Raw genomic sequence first — 16,006 nt, 5'->3', positions numbered from 1 at the left:
GGGTTAAAAGTCAGGTGCACGTGAAACTCAGGAATGAGAAGTACACACTGCGTGACTAGACTGTAGAGAAGTAGTTAGAAAAGTCACCCGCAGACCAGAGGCGCCCAGCGGCCTGTTTTCAGGAGGAGGCTCGCGTGTTCCCTGGACTGCCACCCATGGCTGTGAGCTCTGTAGTTCCAGATTCCAGAATGACGGCTCTAATTCTCTCTCACCAGAGACAACCGATGGCTTTCTGGGAAAAATTACTTTTTTATGTGTCACCACAAAGCTTCACAATTTTATGTTATTCGATTATTATTTTTATACGTGTCCTTAGTGCCCTTTGTTCCCCATGATTCCACAATTAAACATCAGAGAAGCCATTAAAAGATTGGTGAGGCAGCGATGTGAGCAGAGATTAAGAGACGAAGAATATATATTTGTTAAATCAGAAGAAGGGATTTTTTTCTCTCCAGTGCTGCTAATTAGAGGAAGGAAAAAAGAGCAGTCAGACCACAAGTAAGGCGATGGAGGTGGGACTAATGCTTAGCTGTTTTTAAAGTCGGAAATACTCAACTTGACCCCCTTCGTACTTCAAAACGAAACTGGTGCATCACATGTTTTAGCTCACTAAGGGCAAGAATAGAAGCGAGGAAGGAGAAAGGAGCAGAGAGAAGCAGCGAAGCCGGAGAAGGGTGAAGGAGCATCCCAATAACCTGAAAGACAGACGGGGGAGGAAAGGACTGCGGCGGAGTTGGAAGGGAAACCCGGAGGGGAGAGGACAGGGAGCCGCCCTCAGCCTGCGTGTCCGGCACTGTCTCAGCTTTCCTGGCCCGGGCGTCTGGCCTCTGACGTGGCCCAGCGTGCTTGTCACAGTTGCCCTTTCCCTGTCCCCTGCTTGAGAAGCTTGATCAAGTCACCTGTGTTCTCGCCTGAAGCCCACTCCTCCTTATCTCAGCCTCTGTTCTGTCTCTCTGCACCCACCGGATGCCCCCAAAGCTGGTCACATACGTAGGACTTTCGCGTGTCTCGTTGGATTTATCTTTCTCTTCTCTGTTTTAGCTTTGGCGGTGCAGCTTTCCTCCTCATTTCTAAACTGATGTTTTCAGATACTTTGCTCTCTGTCATTTTGGGGCTCTGTTTCTCTCCCCCCAGTGCACACACACACACACCAGTCAAGTAGGGTGACTGAGGCTGGCACAGCGCACCCCTTTCTCTATCAGGCTTGGTGGTTTGGAGAACATTTGAAAGCTGGTGTTGGAAAAGGAAAATGATTTTATATTTTGTTGAATTTTAGCACACAGCTATCACAACAAATAAACCAGATCATACTTTTTAAGTTCAATCATTGTTTTTCCTTTTCTGTGGGAAAATATACTTCCTTTTGATTAATCACGGAATAGCACTAATTTTGGGAGCACCCTGGTGAACACAGTTGTACCACAGGGCCGGTAACGACATTTCTGGATACTGGAGACGTCGGCAGAGATCATTGCTCAAGTAAACTGGCGTACATAACTGTGGGCAGACGCTGCGTCCTGCATTCATCACAAGTGAGCGTTTTGCTGCTCACAGGCCTGCCTTTCAACCAAATAGTCCTCGGAATACATTGTTCAGAAACACCCCTCTGGCCTAGATTGCCGCCCACCAGTGTGATCTCACTCTGTAGCTGCTTCCAAGCAGGTCACAGTGATGTCACATTGTTCTGAGTTAACTTTCTCCACTTCCCTGTGCTACTGCCCACACTGGGGTGTCGTTCTGCAGACTCTGCTGTCGTTAACGCTCTACACAGGTTCAGCCTGGGCGTGACTGGGCCTGGGCCCAGCTCTCTGTGACGGCGCAGGCTTCTCACCTGCGTCCCGGGGCACCTTGGCCGTCCACTGAAGAGACTGAGCTCGTCGGTGGAGGAGAGTCTAGATTTTTAACTTTGACCTTACCATACAAACCAGTCCTCAGGTGTTAAAGGGTGCTTTTCAAATCAGAAAGGTAATTAAATCTCAAGTTAAGAGAATACGATTACCTTACTTAAGTTTTTAAAGGTAGCATAGTATAAATGGCATCTCAGTGAAATACCTGAGCAAATATTAAAATTAGGTTATTTTAAAATGTATATTAAGAGTCACTGTGGTTTTTCTAAGGTTGGAGATTTTATGTAGTAGATTTTTTTTTAATTCGGATAAAGGCGTTAAAATTTATTGTTAGACGATAGGGTGTATGGATGTCGGCACTTGTGCCCGCTGCTCATCAGAAAGCTCCCAGTTGTGTTTTCCTCGTGGCCTCGTGCTTCCCTTCACAGCAGCTTTTCAGCCAGAGCCCGACGCTGGCCGCTAAAAAGTACACATCCTGTGGTGACTATAGTTAACATAATTCGGTATGTATTGCCTATTCGACAGTTGCTGAGAGAGTAGAACTTAAAAGTTTTTATCACAGGAAAAAGATTGTAACTGTGGTGACAGAAGTTAACTAGATTTATCCTGTATACAGATATTGAATCATTATGTGGTATGCTGAGACTGATACAATGATATGTCAGTTATGCCTCAATTACAAAAGTAATCCCTAATATCTCATGATATATCCCACATTTCCTCCTCTCCCATTAAATATATTTTCCTAAGTAATTTTATTTTAGACTAGAGCATTTGCCATCTTACATGTATATCTATTTCAGTGACCTATCTCCAAATTCCATGGTTTCAGTGGTTATTTCTGTTGGAGATTTTCCATGCTGTGTTCAGTGGTAAGCATTGTGTCAATTCTGGCACATTTCCCCTGAGTTTGGGCCCATGGTTTGTTATTTCAGTTTCGTAGTTCCCTGTCCGCTCTCTGGAATTTGGAAGGTGCCCCTGGGAACATAACTGCCACTCAGCACATGTAGTCCTGGATCACCTCACACCTGGATCCTTTCAGCAGCCCCTGAACGGTCCCCCGTTGGCACTCTCCCTGTCCCTAATCCGTCCTAGACACCAGACTGATCCTCCTAGAATACTGTTTTCATCGCACTAAAAAACCGTCAGAGCCCCTTCTGCCCCCAGCCCGTGGCCCGCGGGAGACAGTCTCAGCCTCAGACAGCTAAGTCTTCCTGCAGCCGCATTCCCATTTATCTCTGCTCCTCTTCCTGTAACTCCCCCTCCACCGATTCTCTGCTCCGTCCCTGTTTATCGTCCCCTTTCTCACAGTGGCCTTTGACCGTGTCTCGGCTCATCTAAATCCGGCTCATCCTGCTTTCCAGTTCCAGTCCAGCTGATCAGATTCTTCATTTTCCTCGTAGCATTTACTGTCCTCGTTATACAGGGTCAGCACAAATAACCCCCCTTCTTATTACAAAATCTTTTACTACAAAATCATAAGCTTGTAATTCTATAACATAACGATATCGCACTCAAGTATACCGTATGGCATTTTAGGTGAAATGCTCAAATTAAACTATAAATTATTACACCCATATTATTACCTTACCAACTACACTCAAACAGGTGTTAATTCTGCCGGACCCTGTATGTTATTTTTTATTATGGTTGGTTGTTTATACATCCTGTGTACTGCCCTCCACCCAATTTGTAAGTTTCTTTAAAACATACCATTGGTAAGCAGGAATGGATTGTTGCTAACTTTATGTAACTATATGAAATGGGAGCTTTAGGATTGTGGCTTACTGTCAGTGAGTGAGATGCAGTTGGCTTAGTTATTGATTGTATTCTACCATGTATTAGCATAGTGTCAGAGGATCTTCATAAAATAGGTTTCATGGAGTACTTATTGAATAAATAGATACATTAAGTTTATTTTGTTCCTTCAGATGGGTGAGTGATTTTAGCATATTTTCTCTGGGCGAGAATGCACTCAGAGTGCCTCAGAGCCGTTTCTGCACTGCCACGACTTGCAGTTTGTGGAGTTCACGGTCGAGCACTTTGTCAGAGCTGAGAAAGTTGGTTGCCAGTTCTACCAACCAGAGTGAAAGAGTTCTCCACAGTATTCCAGGAACTATTGGCTTGGCCAAAACGTCCATTTAGTTGTTTCCATAAAAGACACATATTTTATTTTCACCAATCACTTTGTTGATTTGGATATTTTGAGTATGTCAGCTTTCTCCCGATATTGGCTTCTAGTTCGTAGAGGCCAGGGGTGCTGCTAAACATCTTCCAATGTGTGAGACAGCCCCACAGCAAAGAATTACTTGTCCAAAATGTCAGTAGTACCTGGAAGCTTTGCAAACCACTTTTGACATGTTCTATTACTCACATCACCTTCTCTGTACACTACACAAATCTTTTTTTGAGTTTCAGTTGTGTTATTACCTTTCTTGAAATAATTGAGCATAATACACTGAAAGAATTCCGTATCTTCTTCCATCTTCAGTATTAAAATGGCTGCACAAAAACTCACCAATTTTGATAAGTTTTTTAAAAAATGCACACTGATATGACAGCTGTCACAATACAATCTAACAAAATTGCTTCAAAAGAAGTTAAAGACAAAAAAAAAAGAAGTTAAAGACAACTAAGCGCTACTACAGCCATCGAATGGAGAAAAAACAACTTTTTGGGTAACCCAATATTTGGAGAATAGATCAGTTAATAGTTTTATGGTGCATTTTATCTCTTGAGGATGCAGCCTAGCACAGGTGACAGAAAGATCCAGTAGGACAAAAGATAGCTTGTTGCAAAGATGGGTTAAGCAGTCTTTTTACAAATACCCAGCCAGTTGTCAGCTCTTCCTTGATCATGCCATCATTGCTGCTTGTACTCATCGGACACCGGACAGAAAGAATAAAGGAAAGAGATAGGAGGACTTGGGAGGGATTTCCTTCTGTGCTAAACCAGGCTTGTCACACTGCAGGGGCACAGTGTCTGGTTTTAATACTCTCCTATGTCACTTGCAGTTTGTTATCACTAAAATATAAACCTATTGCTTAGAACTTTTAAAAAAAATTTGAGAAGATTACAAAGTACCACTTTTACTCTTCTTTTCAGTAAAGTGGTGTTAACTCGCTGAATGTCATTACACCGCTTGTTTTCAGTGTCAGAATAATAGCAGGTGGTAGCCATTTTTCAAAGCAAACAGGCTGTCTTTTCAGTTCAGTTAGGAAAAAGCAAAAATTCTTTACCGTAGCCTGAAATATTCTGTGCAAGGTGACAAATGGCAAGGATCACAAGAAGTTCAACATTTAAAAAAAAATAACCTATCTGGCTAATACTGCAAAGTTTTAAAGGCCCAAGCCAGAACTTTCAGCAAAATATTTCTCTTTCTGTACTTCAGTTAAAACATCCTGGTATTTATGCTTAACACATATGCCTGTAACTTTCAGGGACTGTGTTTTCTTCATGCAGCTCTTCTGATCCGTGGTCTGTAATGTGCTGGCCCACCCCCGCAGTGCGCACCTCAGACGGTACACACCTCTGCAAGGGATTGCACCTGAGACGCGCTGCAGATGGTCGCCCATCACCCACGCAAGAGTGCGTGTGTGTGCTTGTGCGTGGGTGGGGGCAGGTTGGTGATGTTTGTTTGATAATAAGACTTTTTAGTTTTGGATTTTTTTCCTTACTTCCAGGAAGGTTTTAAAGGATACCTGACATGTTGTTTAATATGCCAGCATTACGTGTGCGTCTGGGTGACCTGGATTCTATTAACTCACGACGGACTAGCTTTCTGATTTTATGAGAGTAGAGCTAGTTCACGATGAGATCTTTAACACCGCAGGGCCTTGGGTTCTGAGGAATATACACCTCTTTTAAATGTATGTGGTTCTTTCTTCTTTTGTCTGAGTGGTTTTAATAGCTGATGACGATGGCACCCAATGTCATTAAAAGTTTGTCATTGAGAACACCATTTTACATGCAGTAAACTTGCACTTGGTTTAAGAAGCTTGGGGGAGGGAGTCGCTTTCCTCTGGGCTGGGATCTGATCACTTAGTCCCTGAGCCTGAGCAGTTGCTGGGAGCTCTCTAGCATCTGATCAAATGATGGATGGATGGAAATCATACTCACAGGAGGAGTGCTTTTAAGCCAGAAAGATAATATATAATTAAAATGATAGTCATAACCATAAAGCACACAGGATATCATGTCAAATAATTAATAATTCTCAGCCTACCCAGCAGGCAAAACCAAAGCAAAATCATGTTCTCCAAACATAGAGAAGGGTCTCCTGGTGAGCTGTGGTGGGAAGAGTCAGGAGTTGTGTCCTCACGGGACAGCTTTTGAGCTGCGGATTCTAGGCAAGTCTTTTATGTGCAACTCTTTTTTTTTTTTAACTATAAAAATTAATAAAAACAAAAGAGGTGGATACAAAACTGTACTACTAACCAGGCTTTCTAATGTGATTATGTAAGTTTAGATCTTCAAAAATGGTCAAGAATGTTAAAAAAGTGTAAGTTGCCATTTCGATTGCATCCATTCTTGAGCTTCTTGGCAGCAAACCTCTGGTGCCAACGGACTCTAGAATTGGAGGTTCCGGGGTTGCCTGCTTCAGGAGGGTCCTACGGAAGACACCTGTGCACACGGGTGACGCGAACAAAGCTAAGCCCAAGCCAGCCTGGCCCTTCAGTGGGTGGATGATCGAGTCCTCTCATCCCTCTGGACCCAGGACCTGAAGTGGGTCATTCACATCCTGTTTTGTGGGCTCTCCATCCGGACGATCCATGGTTTGGGTGCATTCTCTCCCTCCTTTCTGACCCTTGTCTCCGTCTTGCTCTGTCCAGGCTTCTGTTTGTCACTAGTTATCCCACAGTTTCATCCCTTAAATTTGTTTTCTTGGTCAGGTAAGCTGGAGGCTTTAATGGAGGCTAAAGATTTCTTGAAATCCATTCATTATCAGGTTTGGGATAAAAGGCCAGGTACTTCATGCCTTCCTTCTAAGTGGCCATTGCTGAGAATTTAATAAAATACTAATTTTTATCATTTTAATCCTTTTCTAAATTTAGTTTTTCTTGGAATACAGTGGAGCTGCAGCTTAAGGATTTAGTTTTGAAATCACCATGTGGATTTCATTTGTCAATTATATCTCAGTACAGGTGAAAAAATAAAATGAGTATTTGAGACAAAGATTTCTCTTTTTTTTTTCAGCTTATTCTTAAGAGTTCAGCACTGGAGTTTTTTCCCCTATTACTGGGTTAGTTGGTTTCTTTAGTCAGCACTAGATGAATTGTTGGCTTTCATTTAAGGGTCTGTGGATGAAAACTAGGTATCTTTTTTTAAAGATTTTATTTATTATTTTTTAGAGAGGGAAGGGAGGGAGAAAGAGGGAGAGAAACATCAATGTGCGGGGCTGTGGCCTGCAACCCAGGCATGTGCCCTGACTGGGAATCGAACCTGTAACACTTTGGTTCACAGCCCGCACTCAATCCACTGAGCTACGTCAGCCAGGGCCTAAAAACTAGGTATCTATCTTACACCACTTGAACTCTACTCACTGGGAAGAGAGGCCCAGTGTCTGAGGTCGTGTGGGGCCTGAGGCCGCCCCAGCTTCCTCACTGAGCAGGTGAGCCCCTGCGCACCATGTACGTTTCCCCCTCGCCCCACTCCAGTGCACGCAGTTGGATTCACGTTAACTCTGTGCATGTGATGCAATGCCACGAACTCGCCTCCCTAACGCACCAACAAATGAGATGAGGAAACCCAATTATTTTCCAACTGAGTCATTTCGGGGCAGAAAATGAGAGCCAGGATGATGTACGGAGCAGGAGCTTGTTTGGGGAAGTGGCCCCTTGCACCCTCAGTCTTACATCTTTGAATGTGCCAGGTGGCAGTGGGTTCAGGAACCAGTGCGGCAAATATATTGCTAAGTGACAGAGAGCCAGCGAGCAAGCGAAGCCCTGTGCTCCTCGTCCTTGTAAGCGCACCGCTGGTGCCAGGCGCGGTGCAGTGGGAGCCTCGCTGCTGCCACGAGGGTCTGCCTGGGCAGCCAGGTCACACACTTGGGGGGTGTTTCCAAATGCTGCTTATGTGTGCTGGTAGCATCCTAGCAGCTTGGCAGCAGAACAGATACATTTGTTGAATTTCCTCCGGTCTAGCTATAGAGTCGATTCTAAATGAATGACTAATTGAAGAAGTGGGATGGGAAATGTACTGCATAAAATTTGAATGTTAGTGCAGTCTTAGGTATTATTTAGCTCATCTCCTTAAATTTACAAAGAAAGCACACCCCAAAAGGTGAAGTAACTTGCCCCATTTCATGAGTTAGTAGCTACAGTGGAATTCCATCTTTAATTGTCTGATGGCTTTTCTGTTGCTTTTTCTGCTACATGGGATTTCTGAATCAAATTGTGTTCCATAGGGATGGTAGGATTTACTCAGCACAGCCTACATAAGTGAAACAATTCCCGGGGGAATTGATGTATACAAACAGATATAACCTTATTCTTGGTTTGCTGGTTTACTTCTGCTCACACTGGAAGCTGAAGTTTAAGACCTCTTTAAAGCTCACTGTTGTCCTCCTTTGTTTCCTGTTAATTAGCCAATCAGATTATGTGGCCACCGGGGCAGTGTGCCTGCAGCCCTGTCTTTGAGGGAGAACTTGCTGCGGAGCCTGCCCTTAGCTGACAGCCTCGAGCCGCCGCCACGGTGGGATCCGTCAAAGTGGAGTCTCCTCCAGCCTGTGGTCCGCGGTCCTTGCTGTGGGGCTCCCCATCTGCCTGGCCATGGTTTTCTCACACCTTCACCGTTGTCTCCTCCTTCCTGCCTTACCTACAGCACAGTCCGAGGCTCTGTGCTTCCCGCCTCTTCTAGCCCGTATCCTTTCTTCCCCCCAGTAAACATACCTCTCGTACTTCTGATTCTGTCTCAGCTTCAGCGTCCCTGAGGACCTGAACTGACATGGTACGTAGTTGGTTCTGGAGACACTTTTAGAAAATTCTGCATTAACCGTTGCAGAAAATCTTTAAAAATCTCTTTATGTTGAGCAGTGTTGAAAATGACTGCAAGTGTTTGCTTAGTCATTTTTACATTGTCTTCCCTTAAAGCCAAGCCAACGTGAAAAGAAATGAGGTCAGGGAGTGACGGGAAGTCCGCTGCTGTCAAGGATCAGGGGTCCCAGAATGAACTCTCTCCGTGGCGGTTAAACATTCCCGCACTCAGCAAGGAACTGGGAGCCCAGCTTGCCGCCTCTAAAACCAACTGGGCGGTCTCTGGATTTTCCCCCCAGCTCTGAATGTGAAATGGGTTGCAAGAGAAAAAACTAACCCTGGCCAATACTGTGCATATTAAATCTGAATTTAAATCGAACAAATACAAACTGATACAAAGAGAAGGAATTCGGTAGCGGTGCAGTCATTGTCCCGTGTTGTCGTTCAGTTCATGTGTCAGATCAGTGATACAGACACCTGCACACAGGGCGGTTCAGCTAGTGTCTCTCCCTTTGAGCGCCTCCGTGGTTTTTAACCCCCATCATAAAACAGATGTATGTAAGTGCCTGGAAGTGGAAGTAGTATTCTCCACAACGTGGAATCATCTGTTTTCAGATATCAACTCAGAGACATCTTAGTATACTTGCACCTGAGGTCACACGATTCCAAAGGTGTAGTGCTCCTTTCTACTCTGTACCATGTCGGCCGTGGCCGGGCGTCGAGACCGGTCTGCCCTCCGTGTAATGGGAACGCCAGTGGTAGTAACTCCAGTCCATCCTGTGGCTGAATTTGAAAATAAAAGCCCCTTCCTGCCCCAAGTTCATATACTCAGATGGTAGTTTACTACAAATGGCCCTTTTTACTACTTTTTCCTCTTGCAATTATAATTATAATTCTTATTCTTAAAGTTTCTAAGCTTACTGATGATCTGAGACATAGAGTCCGTATTTATTTTATAGATCTCAGTCTTCTAGAACTTGGTTTTCTTTTTAATTGGTGAATTTGATTCAACACGGTCTTCTCTGCAGGACTCGATGCATGCTTACAATTACGTGTGTCTTTCACAAACGTGCAGTAGCTGAAGCGAGCCTCATTACAGCAGGTAGAGCTACTACCCGAGAACTCTGAAACCCTCACAGCTCGTTCTACTCTTGATGCAGCATTTATTTAATGTTTATGTGCTGGGTATCATGATGGGTGTGTGTGTGTGGTTTTTTTTTTGAATGGATGTTGGGAGAAAACCGAGCTGATGAGGTAATATGTTTCAACACCTTTCATGGTGATATTTCATGTTGAAATATCATGTTGCTTTGTAACGTGAAACTTGCACATTATAATGGAGTCACAGTATGCCTGTTTTCGGGAATGATACATAAAACATTTAACAACAGGTCCATCATTGTCAGTGCCCAAGCAGAAGGAATGTTAGCAACCAGTACCACTTCGTGTCAACTGAACGGCAGCTCTGTCTGAACTGAACATCAGCTGCATGGATTGGAAGTCTTATATGTTATGTGTCATGCCCTCTCTTTTGACAGAGAGCCATAGAAAAGAGAGAATGGATGTATCTGTTATATGCTTTTCCTACTCAGGTCAAAAATCATCAAAATCCCCTGTTTCCTCTTTCATTGGGATACGATGCACCACTTTACATGTGTGGGAGCCACACTTGTGGCTTTTATGCATTTCACCTTCACAGTGCGACCCAGTACCAAATTATAATGCAGGCTAGTCTCAGCCCCATTCTGGAATACAATGTCTAGGATAGAGACGATTACCGAACAGAAATTTATTGGCAAGCAGGTCCCAAATGATTCATACATCCTGTAAAACGCAATGCAGTGCCAGTTCTCTGTTCTTTCAGGTGCTTTCTCTGCAGGGAGGGCTCACCTGAGGCAGGTGAGGCTGTGTGTAGTTGTCCCAAGACAACCCACAAGCCTCTCGAACCAGTGGTTCTCAGCTGGGGACAATTTCGCTTCCCCGAGGACAGTTGGCAATGTCTGGAAACATTTTTGGTTGTTGCAGGTCTCAGATTCTGAGTGTGGTGCTAATGGTGTCACAGAGGCCACTTAGGTTCCTTTCTAGATGCGCGCCAGAAGGGGCAGAGGGCGGATGCAGGAGGCTGTTCCGTGTGTGGTCAGTGTGGCAGAGCTGACAGGTAGACCCTGGTTCTTGAAGCTCTTTGGGGAAAACAAAGCAGACAGAGACAAATGGGTTTGATCACATCCTGGGGGCTTGGGTATGAGTTCCAGATTTTGGATGAAGAATTCTACTGAAAGAATGGTCTTTGTCTTCCATTTCTTGGTCTCTATTCAACTTATATCAGGCATAACTGTTAGTGGACATAGTGTGGTTTAACATTTCAAGCTGGGGTTTGCTCATAGCTTATGCTTCTGCCTCTAAGTAGTTATTGAAAAATACACTAAATTTGACAACACATTAGACATCATTTCAGTTCACCTAGATGAGTTACCCTTTTGAAGGTCACTTTCTGGTGTGGTTTGGAAAACAGTGCTGTGAGTATAATTCTTTGCTTATTATTAATGCCACTTGATAAAGGCTCAATGAACCCTAAGTAATTTCTCATTTATAACAAAAGCCTAGTATTTAGCTAATTGAATACATGGCCACTTTAATTATTTTGTTATGGCTAATTGATATTCACAGTGATCATGTTCTATAGCTTCTAAATGTAATATCACCTTACAAGTTTACGGTTCAGCCCCTTTGGATATTTCAGCTCTCTGTTTTGTGTTAGCATAGAACTATGTTAGGGTCCTATGTATTGTCCCTTACATGTAACTGACGAGGCATAAAGCTCTTTCCCTTGCTCTTGTCTGCCTGTGCGAGTCGTAAGGTAGGTAGGCAGGTAGATTGACAGACAGACAGACAGATTTAGAGATTTATTTCTGTCTACCACAGGTTATCCATATTATTGTGAAAGATTAAATTTTTCCCAGTCCATTATGTGTGTGTTTCAGGTTCTTTATAAGATTTAGAATGATAGGAAATGAATTACAAGGATTTCCTGTTTATATTGATTTACAGTTCTTGCCTTTTCTCAATCCTAGTCATCTCTGGCTTCGTAATACCATCCCATGGAAAAATTGAGCAGGTTCCTGCTTTGTTTTCTACTTTGAGCTATTAAAATTGAACACTGACATTTCAAGGAACTTTGTCATTTAAAACGTACAAGCTTCCTCTTAGCGCCAAATGCTTCTTTAACATGCCTTGTGCTTGGTGCCCGAGGCAGCAGGTACTGCCTCTGAGCCAAGAGATTGTGATGTCACCGGGTTCCAAATGCTGCGAGCCCTGAGCGGTGGACACCTCAGTCCCTAGGAGCGCCCAGGCCCAGGACAGCTGAGCTGCTATGCCGAAAAGTTTTCACTATGAAGATTCTCCTGAGAGCGTACCTGGGGAGGTAAGGGCCTTCCCAGAACAACAGGCCCTACCCACAACCCCAGTTTTTTCTTCTGTTGACCTTTCATCCTTTGTTGTAAACCCTTTCTAAGACATTTTCAAATTATGTCCTCTGCCACCTGGAGGGGTATCTTTTTATTCTTTTGAAGACAGAAAGCATAGGCAGAAGTAAGTGGTTTTTGAAGTATAAAAGTAAAACCAGCAGTGAAGAGAGGAGTGCTGACCAGTGTGGCTCAGGTGGTTGGTTGGACGTCGTTCCGCAGAGCAGAGGGTCTCCGGTTCGATTCCCAGTCAGGGCTCGGGCCTGGGCTGCGGGTTCAGCCCCCTTCAGGGCACGTGTGAGAGGCAGCCGGTCAGCGTTCCCCTCGCCCGTCCCGTCGGTGCTTCTCTCCCTCTCCTCCCTCCCGTCCCTCTCTAAAAATAAGTAAATACAATCTTTTAAAAAACAGTGAAGAGAGGAGGCTGTTAAGTACATAAACTTTTCAATTTTTTTCTGAAAAGAGGCAAGTCTTTAAGGAAGGAAATACAAATATACTTCATTTCATATCTAGCTGCCAACATGTTTATGTTGGGCTTCTGAAAGGAAACTTGATTTTCTTCTTTTCTTTGTTGCTCTTGCATGTGGAACGCTCCTGTTTTCCGTAGTGATCATGTAAGCTCTTTCTGCAGTGTTCTCAAGCCCAGTCATTTCATCTCGAATCTCACAGGGTCTGAAAACGGCACATTTCTTGTAGCGGGAGGAGAGGCACACAGGAAGTGGGGGGAAACTTTTATACTCATTTTTGCCTAAGAAGTGGTTGTACTGTAACAGCAAATATGTTGGGATCCACGTTGTTTTTACACGCTCACTTATATCTATTAGAGCCACACGTAGAAGTTTTGTTTCCTTGCTCTTGGTTTACTGCTTTTCCTTGAGTCGGGTGTGACTCTCCATCCTCAGCGGCTATTAGCATAGCCAGTGTCTCCCAGGCTTATTTAAGCGTTAGGACTCATCTGGTGTGACTTCCCCTCCCAGCATCCCATTAACTGTTTGAGAGCGGTGTGCCACGCAGGCGGTGTGGCCGTGTTTCCTCCTGTTACTCTCCCCGGTGGTCTCAGACTGTCGATTCCACTGGCCATCCAAGGAAAGGTTGGTGAAGTCAGACTGTAGTTTGGTGTTTTCAGGTCTTTGGAGGTAGTGCCATGATGTCCATATCTGATCTTCTGGCATGTTGCATTAAAATTTTCAAGGATTATATCTGAAAATGTAAATGAGGATATTTTTGTATATTCTTTATTTAGGTTTTAATCAGCCCCTCAAAATTAAACTTGTTGGTTGGAGTAGCCCTCAGTAGTCTCAAGCAATATTCTTGTAGTTGTTGAAACAATACAAAACAAAAGAAACCTCACCGTGTACCTAGCTGTACATGAACCAATAAACATTTAGTGCAAGTGTTTTAAGAACCACAGTGGGTAGTGTTATGCATTGAATGGGAGACAGAGTCACGTGCTAATACATTAAGGATTTGGTAGGTAAAATAATCGCCATGCTGTAAATAACTGTTCGAGTTGTTGAAACAAATAGTTTTTTGGTGGTTAATATGGTTATTTAATAGTTCACACTCTCAGCCTCATATATGTTTTCATCTCAGAGTCAGGGATAAATGTATGTGGTATTTATGTTTTAAATGTTTTTCTGATTACAGAAGTCATAATTGCTCTTTATAAAATTTGGAAACTAGAAGTCCAAATAAGAAGTACATCCCACTATGCATATCATTTCCACTGTTACCTTCTTAGCACACTGTATGGTTTTCCCAGGTCCGTATGACAAAGCACTCAACTTTCCCTTTCCTTCTTTTTGCCCCAACCCCCATTTCTTACCCAAAATTAGGAACTTAGTATACATGCTATTTTATGACCTGTTTTCCCCCAACGTCATAGTTTGAATCAAAAAATTATTCTGTTGAAACATAATTTTTAATGGCCATCAGTGGTTGATCCTTATGCGTAGACGAAAGTCTGTGTAATCGACATCCTGCTGTAGGACCAGATCTCACACACGCCAACCTCTTGCCCATCGCTGCGGCCTTCCGATTCAGCTGCATACGGCGGTTACCACGCAGGAATGTTCAAGCTTAAAGCGGAATTTAATTCAGATTCGTTGCTCTACTGGTATTTTTAATTTGGAAAATAGAAGCCAAATTAACTAGAAACGCGCCCTGTTATAACTTTTGTTGACTATCCTTTTGGTCTTTTCCCTCCTTTCCTACAGAAAAAAGAGATCATGCTGTCTTTTCTGTTTATAGTCTTTCTCTCTTTTACTTAGTATATTGAGAGTATATTTTTATTTAACACACTTAGATTAGGTTTTATTTTTGTTTCTTTGCATTTCTAAACAGCCCTATTATGAACATCCTTGCATATTGCTATAATTACTTAAGTTCTAAAAATAGCATTCAGATCTCAGTGAATGTGCACATTTTTAAGCCTTCTAACATTTTGTCACATTGGTTTAAAAAGTGGTTGTACCGTTTACACTCTGACCAGCTGTATATAGAAGCGCCCGCTTTCCTGTGTCCGCGGCACTATTACTTTACATTCTTGTAATGGTGTTTTATTATTTTGATATTCATGTTTTGATTTCTTCTTCGGATGAGTTTTTTCCTGTGTTTATTTTTTGTGTTTTTCTATGTGATTTTCCAGTCTGTGTTATTTGTGGGGTGGGGTAGAGGGCTTGTTTTTCAAGTGCTCTATAAGTCACATGAATTCTCACAGCTGCATGTTCTTTTCTTTTTTTTTTTTCCACTTGGATTAATTTTTTTTTACAAAGCATCTCATAACTTCATTCTTTTTCATTTGTTTATTTTGGGTGCCTGTGTTGAATTTAGGGAGGTCTTTTTAGATCATATACACAGTCATGCTAATTTTCTCCACACTTACCTTGGTTAAACATTCTTTATCCATTTACTTTTTAAAAAATATTTATGACAGATTGGCAGGTTTTCACTGTGTTGTACAAAGGAGCCATAGATTATGTACTTACATATGAATGTGTTTTTATCAAATCTTAAGATTGTATTTGTTTTTATTTATTCATATGTTTTCAAGTATACGAACTTCTCATTGAAATCTTTGATGTGAACCAACAGCCTAGTCACATTTAAATGTGTTCTAAGTTTAGCAAGTCTGCCCCTGCACCACGCCCACCCCCCAGATGCCTTCTTTGGTTTGCATTTTAAGTAGATATTATGCATCAGATTTCTTTCTGGCATTAGGAAAAAACAGTTACTTATATTGTTAAATAACTTTTTGTTGTTTTTTTTTTAACATGCTGCAGGACATTGACGCCAAAGTAAGTAGCAAAACAATGACCTAGTGGAAGGCACCCTCAGAGGCTGAGCCAGGGGACACTTGATCACCTTGCAAAAAAGCAAAAAAAGGGCTCGGCCCAAAGATGGGAATGCCAAAGTACATCCTTCCTGAATTTCTCAAAAATTCCTGGTCAGGTGTGGATTCAATATCCGTTGAACAAAAAATATACTAAAAACTTTTCTAACTTGGGATGATAGAGGGGGGCTTGCTCCCTCAGAGAAAGGGGTCACTTAAACAATAACTGAGATGCAAACAGTCATTTGAAAAATACATTATTTTACTAATCAAAAATATATAAGTAACCATCTTTATCATTATGTTTTTCAAGAATCAGTATTTTATTGCATTATTATTTTGTAAATAAGGTCTTGTAAATTAGAAGTGGGAAAAGATGTTTCAGTTACTTTTATT

At 42.6% G+C, this 16,006-nt stretch overlaps 1 protein-coding gene across 3 annotated transcripts in view; it reads left to right on the top strand.

Annotated features, from left to right (window-relative positions):
• Window positions 1–16,006, top strand: part of CHCHD3 (coiled-coil-helix-coiled-coil-helix domain containing 3) — a 264,641-nt gene that overhangs the window by 149,353 nt on the left and 99,282 nt on the right. The window contains exon 5 of one of the 3 annotated variants that reach the window (XM_028525537.2): window positions 15,561–15,575. The exons of the other annotated variants lie outside the window; for them this stretch is intronic. Within the exon in view, the coding sequence (XP_028381338.1) occupies window positions 15,561–15,575 (15 nt within the window). The remainder of the gene's footprint in view (window positions 1–15,560; window positions 15,576–16,006) is intronic. 3 annotated transcript variants of the gene reach the window in all.

This window comes from Phyllostomus discolor, chromosome 10 (genome assembly GCF_004126475.2).
Source record: "Phyllostomus discolor isolate MPI-MPIP mPhyDis1 chromosome 10, mPhyDis1.pri.v3, whole genome shotgun sequence".
Lineage (NCBI taxonomy): Eukaryota > Metazoa > Chordata > Mammalia > Chiroptera > Phyllostomidae > Phyllostomus > Phyllostomus discolor.
This window is presented reverse-complemented; position numbering and strand designations above follow the sequence as displayed.